Source organism: Coturnix japonica, chromosome 4 (assembly GCF_054131305.1).
Source record: "Coturnix japonica strain WE chromosome 4, WE-NBRP24, whole genome shotgun sequence".
In the NCBI taxonomy this organism is placed as follows: domain Eukaryota; kingdom Metazoa; phylum Chordata; class Aves; order Galliformes; family Phasianidae; genus Coturnix; species Coturnix japonica.
Window position 1 is genome coordinate 14,122,549 of NC_140666.1, and position 18,123 is coordinate 14,140,671.

Below are 18,123 nucleotides of genomic sequence, written 5' to 3' on the forward strand. Positions count from 1 at the left end.
ATTGAGCTGTTAAATGAAATTCTTAAATTCCTCCACAAAGAAACCAAGCCCTGATATCAACCATACTGACTGGCTGGAAACGTTAAAATAAGCATCTAAATGCATATCAGGAGTTTATCAGAAATACTGAGTTCAACACGGAAATTTAAGCTTCCGTTCAAAGCAATATTAAAACACAACCAGACTCCAAAACAATGTGTATGCAGGCATATTAGGCTTAGGCTTTACAATGGTTTTGTTGCTCTTCTATATTATGTCTATTTGTTATATGACAGACAACAAGCAATTTAAAAAAAAATAATAATCTGATTATCCATATATCTTATCAAACTGATAGGAAATTTAGCAAATTACAAACAGTGAAATAATAATTACCAGTGACCAAAAATCAAAATAATTCTGGAAGTATTCATCTGATTCCCTGCTGCAGCACAAAACAAAAAAAATTAAGTGTAACATTAGAAAGAAAGGAAGACAGATTTAAACTTACTTGGTAGAAGCAAAAGGAGAAATAAAAACACAGTATAATGTTAGGGCACTACTTACCAAGAACAGAATTCTAAAGTTGTTCAGATCACCAAAGAATTCTTCTATGCTTATTGACTTAGCGTCAAAAGTAAAGTATTCTCCCAAGCTCTCATATAATTTCATCATGTTGTTGTGCATGTAGGACAGCTTTTCATATTGGTCTCGCGCATTCTCAGCAAAGAGGTAAGATTTTGTTAAGGAAAATGATTCAACTGGAATTAAATATAACAGTAAAACACAAACAAGACAATACAGCACAAGTGTGGGCAAAATTGGAAAATTTGGTGGTACTGTCCCAATTTCACGTATGCTATCTTTAAGTAGAAACATGCATAAGTACATTCCAACATAAGACAGAAAATATCATTGACCCTGTTGGTTTATGATAGATTTAGATTAACTTGCAAATTACCTAGATTATCATAGTTGAATAGCACTTCAGCTGCTTGTAAGTTTAATGTAGGCAATACAGTTACATTATTTGGTCACAGATGAACTTACAACTTATGAATGCACAAGGACAATACAGCCACTCAAATTGCTAAGGGGTATTTTCTACCTTCCAAGTTTGTTTACCAACATAAACTCATGAGTTCAAAAGCTATCAAGAAACAGAAAAAAATATATAAGAGAAGAAAAAAAACCAACACTTTCTTCTCTATAGAGTATTTCCACAGAAGTAAAAAGCTGGCTACTCAAATGTAGAACCAAAACACATAACAGATAGAAATATTCACTTAAGATCAACTCAATCAAAAATTCTCACCAATATTAAATCAGAAATACAAGTACTAATGATAAACACCTAATTAGTTTGGAAATGAAACATCAAGGAATTTACCAGACTGGTGTCTGTACTTATTCTCTCTTACATGCTGTCTGTCACTCTCTCCCACTCTGAAAGAAGTACTCCTTGCTTCAATTTCCATAAAGTGGTATTGTCTGAAGGTTGCACTATATTACACATTTTTATTAGTAATTGTAGAGTAAAAATAAAAGTCTGATTACCAACTTACCAGTTGTAATTACAAGTTTGCATAATCATCTTAAATAGAAAGGATTTATTTTTCTTATATGGAAACTCACTCACAGAACAATATACTTCCAAATGCAGAAACAGCACAAGCTGAAAAAGGAAATATTACTTTGCCTTCAAGCTAGTTAGGTTTTAGCCTGTTTTATTTTGTTAAAGTTGTTTATATCCACAAAGCCACAAAGTCACAAATCACTCTGAGAAAACAGCTGCTACATGATTAAACTAGTTCTGTTGATAGTGAATTGAAGCTGATTAAAGCATTATGCCACACATATATAAACCTAAGAACAAAAGATACAAATTATTTCCTGAACTACAGAAATCATACAGCTCAGCTCCCTGAAGCATTCATTTGTAACAACTATCTTACATGGAGATTCTCTGATTCTTAATACAGCAGACCTCATGTTTCAAATTTTCCCCTCATTTCTGTTTCTAATCCAAGAGTCAGCCTAGTACCATGCTTCTAATTACATAGTATTTTGAGATCCCTCTTTCTGCAAAACCGCAAGCAATCTGGAGACTAACTAGGGGAGTTAGACCCAAAGAGACACCACATAAAACATTTACTTTTGAGATTGGATTAAATCCCCAAGCAATTCTGAAACCAGTCAACAAATCACATAATAAAGAAAGGAAATTCAGGTTCATATTCTATTCCTAACATCTCTTTACTGTTTGGATACTGCTTAGTGTCATTTCACAATCTACCTGCAAAAGAGTATCAAGGCTGAAAATAAACTTAATTGGAAAAAGTTTCAGCACTTCACTTGGATTTCCTCCTCTAATTACAAGGTATCTAAATGGTTATTCAAAATAATAGTAATAAAAAAATTCTTCTAAGTGCAATGGAAAAAAACAATTAGAGAACATCAGTTTTTCTAAGAAACTTGCAAGCAATCCTCTCAAATATATAAATATCATTATTTTCACCCAGTAAAATTTATTTCTAGAGTTTCATACTGCTGCAATGACAGGAGATTAATAGTTATATTTTCATTACAGTTAATGAATTTTACCATGCTTAGTTAGAATATCAAGCACATAGTGCTGAATCCCTCATCTTAAAACAAGACAAACCTGGTATAGTTCCATCTTTGATGACATTTAGCTGTTTAAAACAACATGAAAATGTATTGGGAAGAATACATTAAATAGGTATTAATGGCACATTACTGAATTATTGAGCACAGCCCAAAAAGTTCTTAGAGTCAGCAGACTACTGTCTTAAACAATTCACTGAAAATACTGGGAAATATAAATATGAAGATACATAATTATATAAATTACATCTGAGGTTTCTTTCAAAAAACAAAACAAAACTCAAAAAACCAAGCTAATACAGCAGAGATGACATGGAAGTCTGAAAGAAAAAGCCATCAATCACTTCTGATCTGAAACCAACTCCTTGAGACAAAGCTCTCCAAGTCCAATCCTCCATTAAGTTTCACATCCAACTAGATAAATAACAATAAACACTAAAATGAGAAAATGTTGATAGTGAAGAACATATTTTACAGCAACAGAGCAAACACCTACAGTACTAACAATAACACAGTCTGAATTTTTGAAGTAGTTGATGGCAACATTTATGGATGATTTCCAAACATCATGTTCAGAACCAGTGTATTGATCCTGGGATTAAAAATAATAATGTAAAAAAAATCACCCATAATTAGCTGATACCAAAAGTTTAACAGTATACCTGGTTTACCCTATAACCCTGTAAAATTCTATATATGTAATGCCTCTAGAGAACACTAAAGAAAATAAAAGCTAACTTTTGCTGTCAAATGTTAGTTACCTACTAATTCTAGTTCTTCCAGTCCCTTCTTCCTCTTAAAAGAGAGGCTGGGAAACTTAAAAATTGGTTTATTTTGTCTTCCTCCTTTTCCCCTCAAAGTGATTTGATCTGTTTGCTTTTACATTTGCTGCAAACTTCTGTCTACATCTAAATCTGCAGTACTTATACAACAGATTTTCAGCCGTTATATTAATGATTTTTACATTTTGAAACATGAACAGATGACTAGAGTTTGTTGGCATTTAAATAATGAAGCAATGGATATAAAAGTCACCGTGACAATATGCAGCCATGCAACCATACTATGTCAGACATAAAGAGTCCCCAGTTGCTTTCAGCACTGGATTCACATTCTATGTATCTATACTATGATCACTGCCAGGATGCTCTCATGCTTTCTACTGCTGTCTTCCAACAACAGAACATAGAAATGAAGGTTAAAGACTTAGAAGGAAGGGGGATAGCTATTGCTTCAATCCAACACTTATTATGAATTTCATAACAATGTATCAATTATTATGATTGTTGTGAGTTACTCCAAACTACGAAGCACTACATTTACTACTCCAGAAATTGACAATTTCTATCATGACTCAGATAACAGAGTTTAATTAAACTAGCTTATTAAAATTTCCATTACAATTTATGTTTGAACGTTTCTATCCCGTCCTGAAATGAACTATGGAATTACTGTCAGCAGCACTTAAAGTAGAAGGGAATAAAGCTCCATAATACCACGTTATTATCCTGAAGATACACATAGTGACAGATACAGTTGGAATATCAGGGGTAATGTAGTAGATTCTTTCATAAATTACAGCTTTGTTATTAAAACAATTCAAAGTACATAATACTAATAACATACAAATAGTCTTTTATCTGTACTGCAAATTTTGTTATTTTGGAGAAATGTAAGGTAGTTTTCCTTTTTTAACTGTTGTTAACTTACTGTCAAGTCAGCTCAGTGCACATCATGTTAATGCCAACACTAATGAAAATTAATAAACTAATTGAAAAAGTGCCTATTTAAAAGCTTGAAAGTGAATCTGTTGGAGCCCACATGAAAAGATGAGGGGAGAACTAATTTGGCAGAAAGAATTATGTAAATAATCACACAGCAGTTGATTTTTGTTTCTATGACTTCATAATATACTAGATAAAACATGAGGGAGATTAAAAACATGACACGACTAATTATAAATACTGAACATTACTAATATGAATGTGTGGATTAGTAGATTCGCCTGTAAACTGACCTTATTCATTGGTGGCATTTGTACTCCTCAACACTAAGAAACTGGCAACAAAAGGACATTAACTACACAGTAGACAAGACAACATATCAGGAAATAGTTTGACAAATGCACCACTAGAGAAGAACCTGTGTTCATACTTACAGGTTCTCCACTGACAAATTACAACCTAATTTGTGTCTGACCTACTGTATTTCTGAATCTGAACCACATGCTGAATCACAGTCAAACTAAGTTTGAAAGGGTGACTGTGCACAGAAACACGTTGCCTAGACTGTGGAAATAACCTAAAGATGCTCAAAAGTCATCTGGACATGATTCCAAGAAGTTTGCTCCAGATGACCATACTAGAGCAGGGGAGTTGGACCTGATGACCTCCAGAGGTCCATTTCCAAATCAAAATGAGAAATCCAAATCTATACAGAATAACCAACATCTTGTTCAATATTCCAAATTCAAACTCTAACATCCTACCTTTTCTTTCCTCTACAGCTAGATATATAACGCAACTTCATGTCTTTCAAATATCCTAAGCTCCCAGAGTTTTATGCACACAGAGCTTTTCACTACTACAATCACTCCAGAAGGAAATCAAACTGTGAGAGCTGCTGAAGAGAAACATGAAACACTAAGAACATATCAGCTATCAGAACCTTCACCATGAACTATAATCATTCAGTCCTAAAATTATCTTGTTAAACAATTGAATAGATTATTTCAACAAATCACAGTCTTTCCTATTTTCACAAAAATAATTATTCTGATGATCAGAACTCCACAAGATATCAGCAAATCCACAAGATATCAGAGCAAGTGTAAGGATCAGATAAATGAATTTGGTTATCTGCACTTAGGCCAATTCATTGCCTGACTTAGAACATATAACCACAAACAGGCCTATACACATGCTTCAAAAGTATCTGTGAAAATGATGTGATCTTATTACCTGACATCCAACACATAAGTAGATCTTCCTGATCTATATACTACATACTGCTACATACTGCTTTTAAAGTGAAACACTTTTTCCAAGGGTAGAACTACAAAAATACAGTCAACAAGAATATTAGCTCTTATAAAAAATTTCTAAATAACTACCATTAAGTGTCAAAATTTAGTGAAGAAATTCCAAGTATACATTCAGCATACCATCATTTCCAAACTCATGCACTTAACTTGAGAACAGAGCTCTGGATTATGGAAATACCAAAGTAAGCAAACTACATGTTTTACCTAGCTAGAAGAAAAAGTGTGATACTATACTGTCATAATCTTTAATAAAGGACGATCACTGATCTTAGTTTCTAATTTCTAAGCTCATCCATAATAGAGCATCTTCAAACTGAACTGCAGAAACACAAACAGAGCTTATTAGCTGAAGACAAATTCAGCTTTAGTAACAGTAAGTCATTTACGCTGATAGCTTTATTTTCACCTGCTATCAGTATGTAAACAGATGCTAACAATTTTATCATTCACACTACATACATAATGTATCTCTTTGACTACAGAGAAGATGACTTCTGGAGCATACACAAATAATTATGAATCACAATTATATATCTAATCTTTCCTTCCCGTACAAAGCCATTCTTTTCTGGAAGTTGACAAAGTCTGGCAGGAATCTTCATTATAACACACTTATCTATCCAAATTAGAAACCTGAGAAATCAGAACTGAGAGAAACAACACTATTTTATTCGTCTACAAAAAAAAAAAAATAAAAAAATAATGTCCTTTTAGGGAATATAGATTCACTAATTAATAAAATATCCATAAACAGCTCAGCTGAGAATTTGTTTCTCACTACAAAGCAAATTACTTCATCATTCATCATTTAACAGAATAGTCTGAGGGGAACAGGGGAAACAGTTGCTCCTCAGTTATACCAGAGGATTCTGTACATCTCCCTGTCCTCAATTACATTTCATTAGTACACGAAGTCATTAACTACAAGAATTATTTAATACAACTGCATTCAGTGTGCATAAACCATATTTCAGTGTTTGTATTCATGAAAATGAAGCATGAAGATCATAATCATTTGATACCAATGCTAGCTGTCAAGCTTAAGCGATATTAAGATGAGGCCTTTCTGACTTGGCCTGATATAGCTATAAAACTTTCATCTTAATAAACAGTAGAAAGTGTCATTGTTTACTTACTACCAGTTCTAAGCAATCATATCAATTACTAGTTGTCATGAATTCCGACTTCTCAATAATGAAAAGGCTATTTGCATTGACTACATATAAATCACTGTAATATGCACAGAAGAAAGCTTATGAGAACATAATTTCAACAGGGTTTATTTTTTTGGTTTGTTTGTTTTTATAATTATATTCTTGTTAATTAGGAAGCAATGATCAGTGCTCAATTCTCTAAAAGTCCCATGGGAACTCTCTAAAGAAAACTGATAAATTAGGGCCTATTTTATAAGTATTTGGTCCAAGCAATGAAACTCTGCAGGCTGTTTCTTAAATCTTTTTGTATTAGAGTAAGACTGCTCTAAGACTTACAGTGCTGAGTATGAACAAGAAAACTAATTATCTGGTAGCATGAATAAGAACTTAAAGTAAATAAGAATACAAGGCATAAATAAAAAGAAGCACTTACAGAGCCAACATCTAGTGAAGTTAAGATCTTGGCTGTCTTAAACGTAGAGGAAGAAAAAAGGTAGAGAAACTCCAAAATGAGGGTTAGGTATTAAACTAAATTAACCTAAAAAAATTAGTTCCCTCCCCAACTCCCAAAGAAAAGATGGTTCATGACCCGAGCATTTAACAAGTCTTTTTTTTGTTTTTCCATAACTGATAGGAAAAATAATCCCCAAATCTACACTGTTAAACTGTGCCACGTTCTATTTTGAAATATGAAGTATTTAAACTGAAAAAAAAACCACAACAATAAAACCACAAAACAAACAAACAAACAACAAAACCAAACCCAAAACAGACTCTAACAAAGTTGTTTTCAAACTGGGGCTGGTCCCCGCTGTTCCGTATCTCCAACTTGTGCAGAATTCATTAAAATCTGCACTCTCTCAGTAAGTCTCCTTTAGATGCATAGATATTTTTTAACCCGGAATTCTGACATTCAGGATATTGAAAACAAGAAAACTACTTACTTCATGCTTTTTTGGGTACCTTTTAGAACAGAAAACGTGTTTTGTTTTGGTTTTTTTTAAAAAAAAAACTAAATCTCATTTTAAAAATTTTGCTTTAGAAATAACATGATGAGATCTACTCTGTAACTTTTTAAAATTCAGATCATTTTCAGTGGTGGTAAACCATTAATTATAAGCACTACTTTCACTCCATGAAAGCAACACAGAAGATAACAGTCCAGGAAATATCTTGCATCTTTCTTGAGAATTATTAAGCAAATTCATTTAAAGGAATAAAAAAGAAAAAAATAAAATAAAATAAAGGTAAAACAGCTATTACAAACAAAATGATGTTGAAAAAAACACTGAACATATTATAGTCAAATTAATTAAATATGACTTGAAAATGCCACAAAGCACTGACATATGAAGTTCTATCAAAAACAACAACAAAATCAGTAATCTATGTCAGCAAAGCTACAACTAGGTAGCTACTCCTAGAAACACTCTATTAGCTTTGCAACATACAATAGGGTGCCTTAAACAGTAATCACAGCTTTGTGTGCCCTAAATCTTTCAGAGAATCTGCAGCAGTCGCCTTCTCTTTGATCATGTAATTTTTCCTTACGCTTTGGAATTTCATTGAGGGGTATGTCTGAGCTGCCAGTTCTGTCCTGTTTTAAGAAATTTCCATCAATAAGCCAGATGGTTACTTCACCTAGAGAAAGTTCTTGGGGCTCAAGTGTGGGGAAGAAATGTAATAGTAATTCAAAATCCTAGATGGTCAAAGACAAAGGGATTATTTTAAAACTGCTGGGTAGATCTCTGATAGAAAAGTCACCTCTAATCCTTCTCAGGGTTGTAGAAGTGCACAGGACAAAAAGTCATTCCACAAACACCTGAGTTGTTTTTTTATCAGTCTGAACAGACAGATTTATAGCATACACTCTCCCTTTAATTTCAGATCAAAAATAAGCATACAGCAAATAGAAAATGGATCCCTATCATTTGAGTAGCATACAATTCTTTATTAAAAAATAAAAATCTATTTCACTGATCTGGACAACTTGCTTTAATAGAGATTTAAGGATGAAAGCACAGCTTCCCTCAGGCAGTTCTTCATAATCACGGCAATTCTAGATTTTCCATGTATTTAAGTGGATTTTTGTTCACAACTTTATTCTTTCCTAAAGTCTGTGTAGACTGCTGTCAAAAATCATTTTATCTCTAGTTAGACAAAACAAATACCAAAAATGTATTTCAACCTTTACCCTTTTCTGGAGTTGAATTCTCTCTCAATCCTATGAAGTGCACGTCTAGATGCAGCCTTTAAAGTGCAGAACAGAGTAGAGCTCCCCCGTGTGGCACAGCTATTTAATCTCAGGGATCAAACAGCCAACCAAAAAAGCTGTGAACAACCAAATACCTGGACTTGATTTGAAGCAGGTAAACTAGAGAACTTCGTAACGTAGAATGAATAGAATAAAAGTTAATAAATAAAAATCAGAAAAGCCATTTGAAGCTTGTTTGCCATCCAGCTACCCACCGCTTCTCATTACATTCCCCCACGTGTAACTGTTGTCCAATATCTTCCTTTATTAAGCCCATAAAAGACTTTACAAGTTGTTTGTACACTTCTGCTCACATGTATAGCCTAGTCCAGTAAGAAAAAGAACTATGTAACCATTAAAAGAAAACAAAACCAAATACTATGTAACCATTAAACCAAAAAAACTATGTATCTAAAACAAGGCTGCTTCTTTCTTAAAAAAAAAAAAATAATAATAATAATTTGAAAGCAGAATTGTACTATGACAAAGAAAATTGTTAACTTGCTTTGCATAAAACTATTTTCATGTATGTAGAATGACTGACAAGAACTTCAAAATCTTAGATCTTACAACTTTTCATAAACCAACTTATTTATTTTTACCAGCTACTTACGTACAACAACCCAAATGGGGGGAAAAAAAATAAAATAGAAATTTACTTAAGTGTATCTTAAGTAAAAGTCACACTTTGTTCAAGAAAACATACATAAAGCCAACCATGTTTATTCCAGGAGGTTTAACACCTTCAACATGCCTTATCAGAGCTGACAAGTAATACAACTAAGGAGACGGGTCAGGATTTGTTAACAGATAACATATTCACTCTGTTTCAAGGTAAACTCACTACTCACTATGCCCTACAGGAAGCTGTTATAGATCCACACCTGCTCTTTACAAAAAAGTTTTTTTCTACTGAATTGTCAGTTTCTTTAACCACTATTTCACACATATTACTTCATGTATCATTTAACCATAGGAAATAAATCAGAGGACACAAAATATAGACCAAAGCTATTTTTAAACCTCCTCCTTTCTTTGACAGAAGTGGGTTTGCATCATGATTGTCTCTGAAACAACATGGGGAAAAAAAAAAGAAAAAAAAAACCAAACAAAAAAACCAAAACAAAACAGAAATAATCCCAGAAGCTGTGAATTCCGATGATTATATTGAGAAAATATTCTTTCTACCAACTTGTACAAATGCAAAAACATTTGAACTAAAGTATACCAAACAGTAGTCCTTTTGTCCTGTACCCTCATATTAGTCTAATAGTTGCAACATTTATAACATAACTAAACCTAGCACAAATTAGTTTTAATCTTCTTTTGGACTTTAAAGGGTCAGTTCTTCAACAGCATTCAAAATGCTGAGATGCTATATGATTGAACATCTAGCAATGAAAAGGAAACTGTTTATTAATTGATGCTCTGAATTTTCTACAAAAGCTGCCAATTTGGAAAAGTAGATTATACGTATGTACTAATTCTTCCCATCCTCTATCACAGTGCTTTAAGAAGCAGGATTTTCTGCCTGTACTGGTCAAATACGTCAGAACTTCAGATGTACTTTTAAGAATTACAAGCAGGATCAGTTTAATCAAGATTATCTTTGTTGCTTTAGCACACCCATTTAGATATGATGCCAGTGTTTAAGAGAGAAAAGGTTATTAAATATATAAACTCTCATAAAATGATATATCGTTGATTCCCTTTTCAATCATTGGATTCTAGTGATTCTTACATATGCAGGGGAAAAACAGCATCAATGCTTACTTGGGCACAGTTTCAAGTACACATTTATTACATAGGTTAAAATATAATATAGATCAGATACCCTCAATTGATCCTCTCATAAGTTAAACCTTTGACATCCTAAACAAATTTTCTGTTATTGGTTTTGCTTTCTCTACATTAGATAGAAAACTTAATAATAATTTTTTGAAAGCAGTAAAAAAATTTCTTGGCTAAGCTTTTAAATAAGTATTAATTTTTCCTGAGTTAAGTCTTGGAGATAGGATCCAATGTTTTGATCTCTTAAGCTAGAACAAATCAATCCTGTTTCATTCCCCTCCACTGTATGTACTCTTAAGTAAGCGTTAAATCTCAAGATGCATGTTTCCTTGGAATTCATTATCTATCTGGAGGCAGAAATCTTTCTGATCCCTTGTTATTCACTTTAGAACACTCCAGCTTTTTCATCACTTTTAAGTTTCTACTTGCTGATGTGGTAGGAGAAAGAGAGAAGGAGGATGAATAAAAACTAGTTTGAAAAGAAGATCTGGAAGAAAAAAAAAAAAGAAAGAATCTTAATGATGTATTAATTTAAGTACTGTAACTTCTCTGTCTCTTGATTTTGCGTCGAAAAAGTATTTTATCTGGATATATAACCAAGATTTTCCTGTAACACATCTTCTATTCTAGAACATAGATGTACTTCCTAACGACAGTATTTTCAAATGTCACTTTTTTTCAGATAATAAGAACGGCCAACTTTCATATCCCCTGGCACAACTTGAGGCCATTCCCTCTGGTCCTTTTGCTAGCTACATGAGAGAAGAGATTGACCCCCCCCCCTCACCTCAACCTCCCTTCAGATAGATGTAGACAGTGATAAACTCACCCCTCTGCCTCCTCTTTTCCAGATTAAACAACCCAAACTCTATCAACCTCTCTTCATTAGGTTTGTGCTCCAGACCCCTCAGCTTTGTTGCCCTTCTCTAAACACACTCAAGGGCCTCAGTGTCTTTCTTGCTGTGAGTGGCCCAACTCTGAACACAGTACCTGAGGTGCAGCCTCACCAGAGCTGAGTACAGAGGGATAATCACTTTCCTGCTCCTGATGGCAACACTGTTTCATGCAGAAATGAAGGTGACAGTGCATTTCAAACTGTCTCAAAAACAAAACAGGCTTTCCCAGATATGACAACTCAGAACACTCAAAGTGAATTGCTTTTCCATAACAAGCTAGAAGGAACTCCCAAGTGTTACAGATGACAAGAGTGTTAATGCCATTAACATTCTTTCAGCACTCATAGTCAGTGTGCAAATGCTGCTCAGTCACTCAAAAAAAAAAAGTTTCACAGACAAATCCAGATGCTGGAATTCTGATTCAATGTATTTGTTTCTTCCCTAGTGGCCTATTATAAGAGATTCTGTAATAGTGCTTCCTACAAGAGCATTATCAGTTAAAGCTTAGTGAACATGAAATATTTTCTAACATTCTTGGTGCATAAAAGACCCACACACATTTAAAATACACTGTTCCCCAGATGAATTCATTACCACTGAAGTACATCAAGTAACCAACCAATAAATCTCAGTCAGTAGCATAGCAATAGTCATCATTACATAGAACAAGGAGTACAAATTCAAGTTGAATGAGAATTGTTTCAAGTGAGCTTTTTTTATTTGAAGTGAGAGGACTGTCTTAATAAGGCTCATTTTGGAAATTTAAATTCATTGACAAATCAATGCTGTTCTAATTAATAAGTTAATAACAAACTTAAAGTAGGGTTTAAAAGCAGCAATTTTGGATCATTTTTGGCTCCCTAAAGTTTTAAATTCTTTTATGAACTATTTTTTAAATTTCTTTATACGAATACACCAAATTAAAAAAAAAAACAACAACACAAGTAGTCATTTATTATTGTGGTAGACAAAAGATTGTAACAAAACTAGGCATATTAATATATTTTACTACAGCAAATGATGTAACTGATAAAACAGAGTTAAGTAATTATTAATATATCTATTAAGGAGATATACTTAAAAAAACACAACAGGAAATTCCATAAAAATGTATAAAACTCAGATCTCTGGTTCTTTCAATTCAAACAGTTACTGCAAAAAAAGCAGCCTCTCAAGCAGGACAAACACCATTTTCTGACATCCTTATAAACTACGCATATAGCTACTTAAACACCAGAATAAAGTTCAGATAAAGTTTAGAGTTTAGGATTTATCCTAACTCTTAGGGAAAAACATTAAAACAAAATCAAGGGATAAAAGTTTTTTTTTTTAGTAGTTTATAATTACTCCTAGATGTTTGACTCAGATTTCTTAATACTGAATGAAGTTGGATTAATTTTAAAGAAAACTCACATGCACTTCAAGTAAAGTACCATTCCAGACCTCAGTAGGATAATGGAAAAGTTCTCTGAAGGCATTTATTACAACAAAGATTATGAATGATATTTTCCATTGCAATTTTTACTTCAATAGGATACCAAGAAATACTTACTTCATGCTGAAGAAAATCTTATTCGTAATTATGGGTAAACAGCCTTTCTCTACTGGCAAGAAAAGAGAAACTATGCCTTTAATCGTGGCATATTCCTGCATTCTAGAACCATGCTGAGAGATGATTTATGTTCCAGCACGTTGTGATTTTTCAGAGACACTCAAAGCAGTTAAAGTGATGTTCAAGCCTGACATCCTCAACTTCCTAATCTCACTACATGCTATCAAAAGCAATTCTTCAACAAGCTGACAGAAACAGAAAAAGCACATATTGATGACTAAAAGGTCACTTCTCCCTCCTAATTCCTCTTAAATTCCTAATTTATCCCTTATACAAAAATAAAATAAAATATGAGAGTGAGGAAACGTTTAAAACATGAGCTAAATAGGAACAAATTTGATCATTTTTCAGAACCGGAGATGACTTTCCGAAAAAGAAAAATTTGTCAGGTCATCTATTAATTATGAGACATAAATCCTTAGGAAGAATCAGTTCATTTCTTAGTCTCATCTACTTTGTCAAGCCACCAAATTCATTGGTATGATAAAAGCTGTCAGAGATCTAGTGCCTATTATAACTACCAGGAGCTGGTAATCTACTTCTGACATCAACATATGCACAGTGAAGCAAAGCTGCCTACTTAACAGACTTTCAACAATTAATTTCCAAATATTTTTAGGATCCGCATATTCACTTCCATTTTTAAAAGCATATGTTATATCCATATTTGTATTAAACTGTCTTGAGCACTCAAACAATTTCTTTGTGAAATTCAGGTGATGAGAAACAGAACAGAAAGTGTTCCCCACTCAAATCACTTGAGTTATGCAAATAATTTTTGTAAGTATGGTTAACATACAACCAGCAGAATGACAAATGATAAAGCACTTGCTTAATACAACAGAAATATGTATACAACCTGTAATAGAGACCTGCCCTGCAGAAACATAATTTTCAAACACAGAGAAGTTAGGTCATACAAACATAGAGTGGCCTGGGTTAAAAAGGACCACAATGATCATCTAGTTTCAACCCCCCTGTTATGTGCAGGGTCACCAACCACCAGACCAGGCTGCCCAGAGCCACATCCAGCCTGGTCTTGAATGCCTCGAGGGATGGGGCATCCACAGCCTCCTTGGGCAACCTTTTTTCCAGTGCGTCACCAATCTCTGAGTGAAAAAGTTCATCCTAATATCTAACATAAATCTCCCTTGTCTCATTTTAAAACCCTTCTCCCTTGTTCTATCACTATCAACTCAGGTAAATAGCCACACCCTCACCTGTTTATTATGCTCTCTTCAAGTACTGGAAGTCACACCACTTCATTACATACACCTCCTAAGTATAGATAGTACTGGATCTAGACAGCCATCACTATTTTTGTTTCAATAGACATACAGAAACCAAATTAAGACTTGCTTCAATGAAATAGGAAAGCCACATAATTACCTAAATTTCCATAAAAGATGCCTGTCTGCCACATAACATACTCTAAAGACTTCCACAAATACAAAAATGCACGTTATTCAAAACAACTGAAAAATTATTTCAAGAAAAATAGACTTTTGCTTAGTCTCTCAGTGTTTATAGAGATTTTCTTACATTGACAGTACACATTACTTTGCAGACTTCTGAGCAAATGAATAGATGAGAAAATTTTAGAGTGAAAGCAAGCAAAAGAGACACATTTTGGTGTTCTCCCCTAGATTTTACTTACCAATACTAAGGAACCTACAAAAAACCACATTTTACTTATATTAAAAAAGCAGGTAAATATTATTATTTTTTTTTTTTTAAATCAGGCCAAAAAAAGCAATAAGATTGACAGAACTCACACTTTTTTTGTTTTTTTTTTGGTTTTTTTTTGTTTTGGTTTGGTTTTTTTGCTTCTTTTGGTTTTTTTTTGAAGGGGAGAGTGTATTTGGATTCAAAATAAGTACTGCTCCCAAGTCTGGTAACTGACTGAAATTACTTCAATACCATGAAATACTGAATTTTATAGAAAAAACTTAGAACAATCTTTATGATGTTATACTATAGTTCCCATTAAGGAGTTACTTTTCTCCCTTGGAATGCTTTCAGTTATATAATGAGAAAGAACAAATCACAAGATTCAGTTTCCTTAGTGGCTTTTTCTTACATTTTGTTTATTCTGACATTTTCCTCTCCACTAGAATAAAAGGACAGAAGAAGAGAATTAAAACTTACTTTTGAATGCTGTAAATACTTTACCAGATAATTAGAACTCTGAAATCAGGAATAAAGACACGCAAAAAGGATATGCTCATCTTCTCTACAAACTTATCATGCTCATCTTCTGTTTTAGGGAAATTCTTAATGTCATTTTCTATGCGTTGAATCTGTTTGTTCATTGAATCAAGGTTGCTCTTTAGAGTTTTGTCTGAAACTAAGAAAAACAGTTAATAAGTAAAAAGATTCCAAGTTATGGTTAGAAAGAGTATCAGAAGAGGAAACAACAACAGTATAAATAGTCTACAGAAGAATTAGTCCATCAAACAGACGCAATTTTTTTTGAAATACTGCTTAGAAGAAAACCTCTACTGTTCATAAAAATAAGTGGAAATATCTACTGTAGTATACCACAAAATCATACTTCATGTGGAAATGTCACACCACTTAATTCTACAATTAGTTCAAATGATGGAAATCTATCCAAAATTAGTGGTAAAAAAAATCTAATATTTCATTCTTTTAAATCTAATTCAAAGATTAGAAAGTTGCTAAGGTTCAAAGAGATTTTACCTTATTAATGAATGTACTTGCTTAAACGAATATCTTATTAATGCATGTACTTGGTTACAGAAATGATTTAAGAACCTGACGTTAAAGGCATCAAATATTTTTCTTTTACTGTAATTAATCTGATTTCTATCAACCACAGTCTGTGAAACCCTCTGTTAACACCAAAGGTAGGTTTTAAAAACTGAAAATAAATAAAACCACTGACAATTAAAAAAAAAACAAAAAAACAGTATAGCACCAAAAGCTAAATAAAGGCTACACCAGGAAAAACAGTGCTTTGTAATATGCTATTCTACAATAAACCGCTATTTGTATGCTTTATATTAAACAACAAGTAATTGATAAATCATTACGAGAGAAATCTCCATTGAAAGTCAGAACAGTTTTGAAGGCAAAACAATACAATACCAGAGAAATTCAAGAATACTCCAGAACTACACATGCAGAGTCTCTGCTGAGTAGTCCCTGTTCAAATCTTAATATTAAAGCAAAATGAACTCATAACAGGAAATATGAGGCAAATAAAAAAAAAAAAAAAAAGGTAAGAACCACCCCCATAACCCTTTCCCTCCTGATAATCTCTATCAACTGAAAACCAACTGATTTACAGTATTAAAATTCTTTCAGAAAGCAGGAATTTCACAACAATGTGCCAATTTCACAAACATAATCAGAGGTGACCACTGAAAACAGTGTGTCCAGAAGCATTCTTGTGGTGACATGGATATCCTCCAGAACACTCCCAAAACTGACGTTACTTTGACAATAATGTAGTTCAAAATGTTTTTCAAGTGCTAAATGGTCAGAAACAGATCTTATAAATTCAGTACCTAAGAGATGTGTCACCGGAAGCATCACTTCCTGGCAAAGGTGCAAGGTAAAGTTAATTTGCAAGTCAGGCAAAGGCATGAAATGACTGAACGTCTGCATTCTATTCCTATCAATCCATTTTGGGCATGGTAAGTTCTGCTCTATTTATTCCAAAAACCCACATTTTCCACTATCGCTATTAGCCTGTACTCCAACTTTGCCTGGCTTGTCTGTATAACGTGATATTGATATACCTATATTGTAACTCGTTGTCCAACAGCTATGGCACGTGATATACAATGGCACATGTGTGCAGAAATCACCGAGAGCAAGGAATGCAAAGCAAGAAAACAAAACAAAAAAAACTGCTAATACAACCTGGGTTTAATCACCACTGCAGCTATTAAGGAAACTCACTAGACAAAGCAGTGAGCAATTTGATCTCAACTTCTGACAGGATTTTGGTCTTTCCATCCAAGTTAATCAGGAGCAAGACATGCTCCCTTTTTTTTTTTTTTTTTCCCCTCCTCTCTTTTGTATTGATAAATGTGCAAATTCAAGAATGGATGAAGAGAAAGGAATAAATTGGTACTGTTTTAAAGCTTTCACATCACAACTTCTCACTAATGGTTGGTATTAAGGAATTATTTGAGAAGCCACACAAAGTGGTCTTCAAACTTTAATTAGTTTAACTACAGAAATTCTTTAATGCTTTAATAAGTAATAGTCCATGAGAGTAATCTAGTTGATTCTCTACTTTTGCCCCTGATAATTACTTTGAGGAGTAGAATCTGACATATTAGATAGTTTTGTTTAAACTAGAAATCAAAATGTAGCTTTAAAACGTAGCTTCAAAGTCTAAACTACCATGACTTTGCATAACACTTACATATTATAACTGCCAAATAAATCCCGAAAACCCTATGGGAAAACGTAGCCTATGTTCTAGCAGAGTGCAAGCCAATCCTAAATACCACTGAATCTCCAACAGAATCCTTTCCAGAAACTGCACCTTGGAACTCCTACACAAAATCAATCTGTGATTTTTTTTTTACTGACATCTTGTCAATGAAGATGAATACTTCTGTTGAAAAGCTTTTAATTAGATGATGCGTAAGCTACCATCAATATAGTAATGCTATGTGCAAATATAGGAGCATCTTTGGGGTAAAATGAGTCCTCCAGTACCTTCAATCCGGAAAAATACATTGAGAGATTTTCTGACATTTCATTATTGCAGTTTATGTGAATGA

At 33.3% G+C, this 18,123-nt stretch overlaps 1 protein-coding gene across 5 annotated transcripts in view; it reads right to left on the reverse strand.

Annotated features, from left to right (window-relative positions):
- Positions 1-18,123, reverse strand: part of DIAPH2 (diaphanous related formin 2) — a 151,309-nt gene that overhangs the window by 55,074 nt on the left and 78,112 nt on the right. For all 5 annotated transcript variants that reach the window (XM_085544581.1, XM_085544579.1, XM_085544578.1 and 2 more), the window contains 2 exons: positions 15,580-15,704; positions 547-711 (listed from right to left, as the gene is read on the reverse strand). In XM_085544581.1, the coding sequence (XP_085400707.1) occupies positions 547-711; positions 15,580-15,704 (290 nt within the window). The remainder of the gene's footprint in view (positions 1-546; positions 712-15,579; positions 15,705-18,123) is intronic.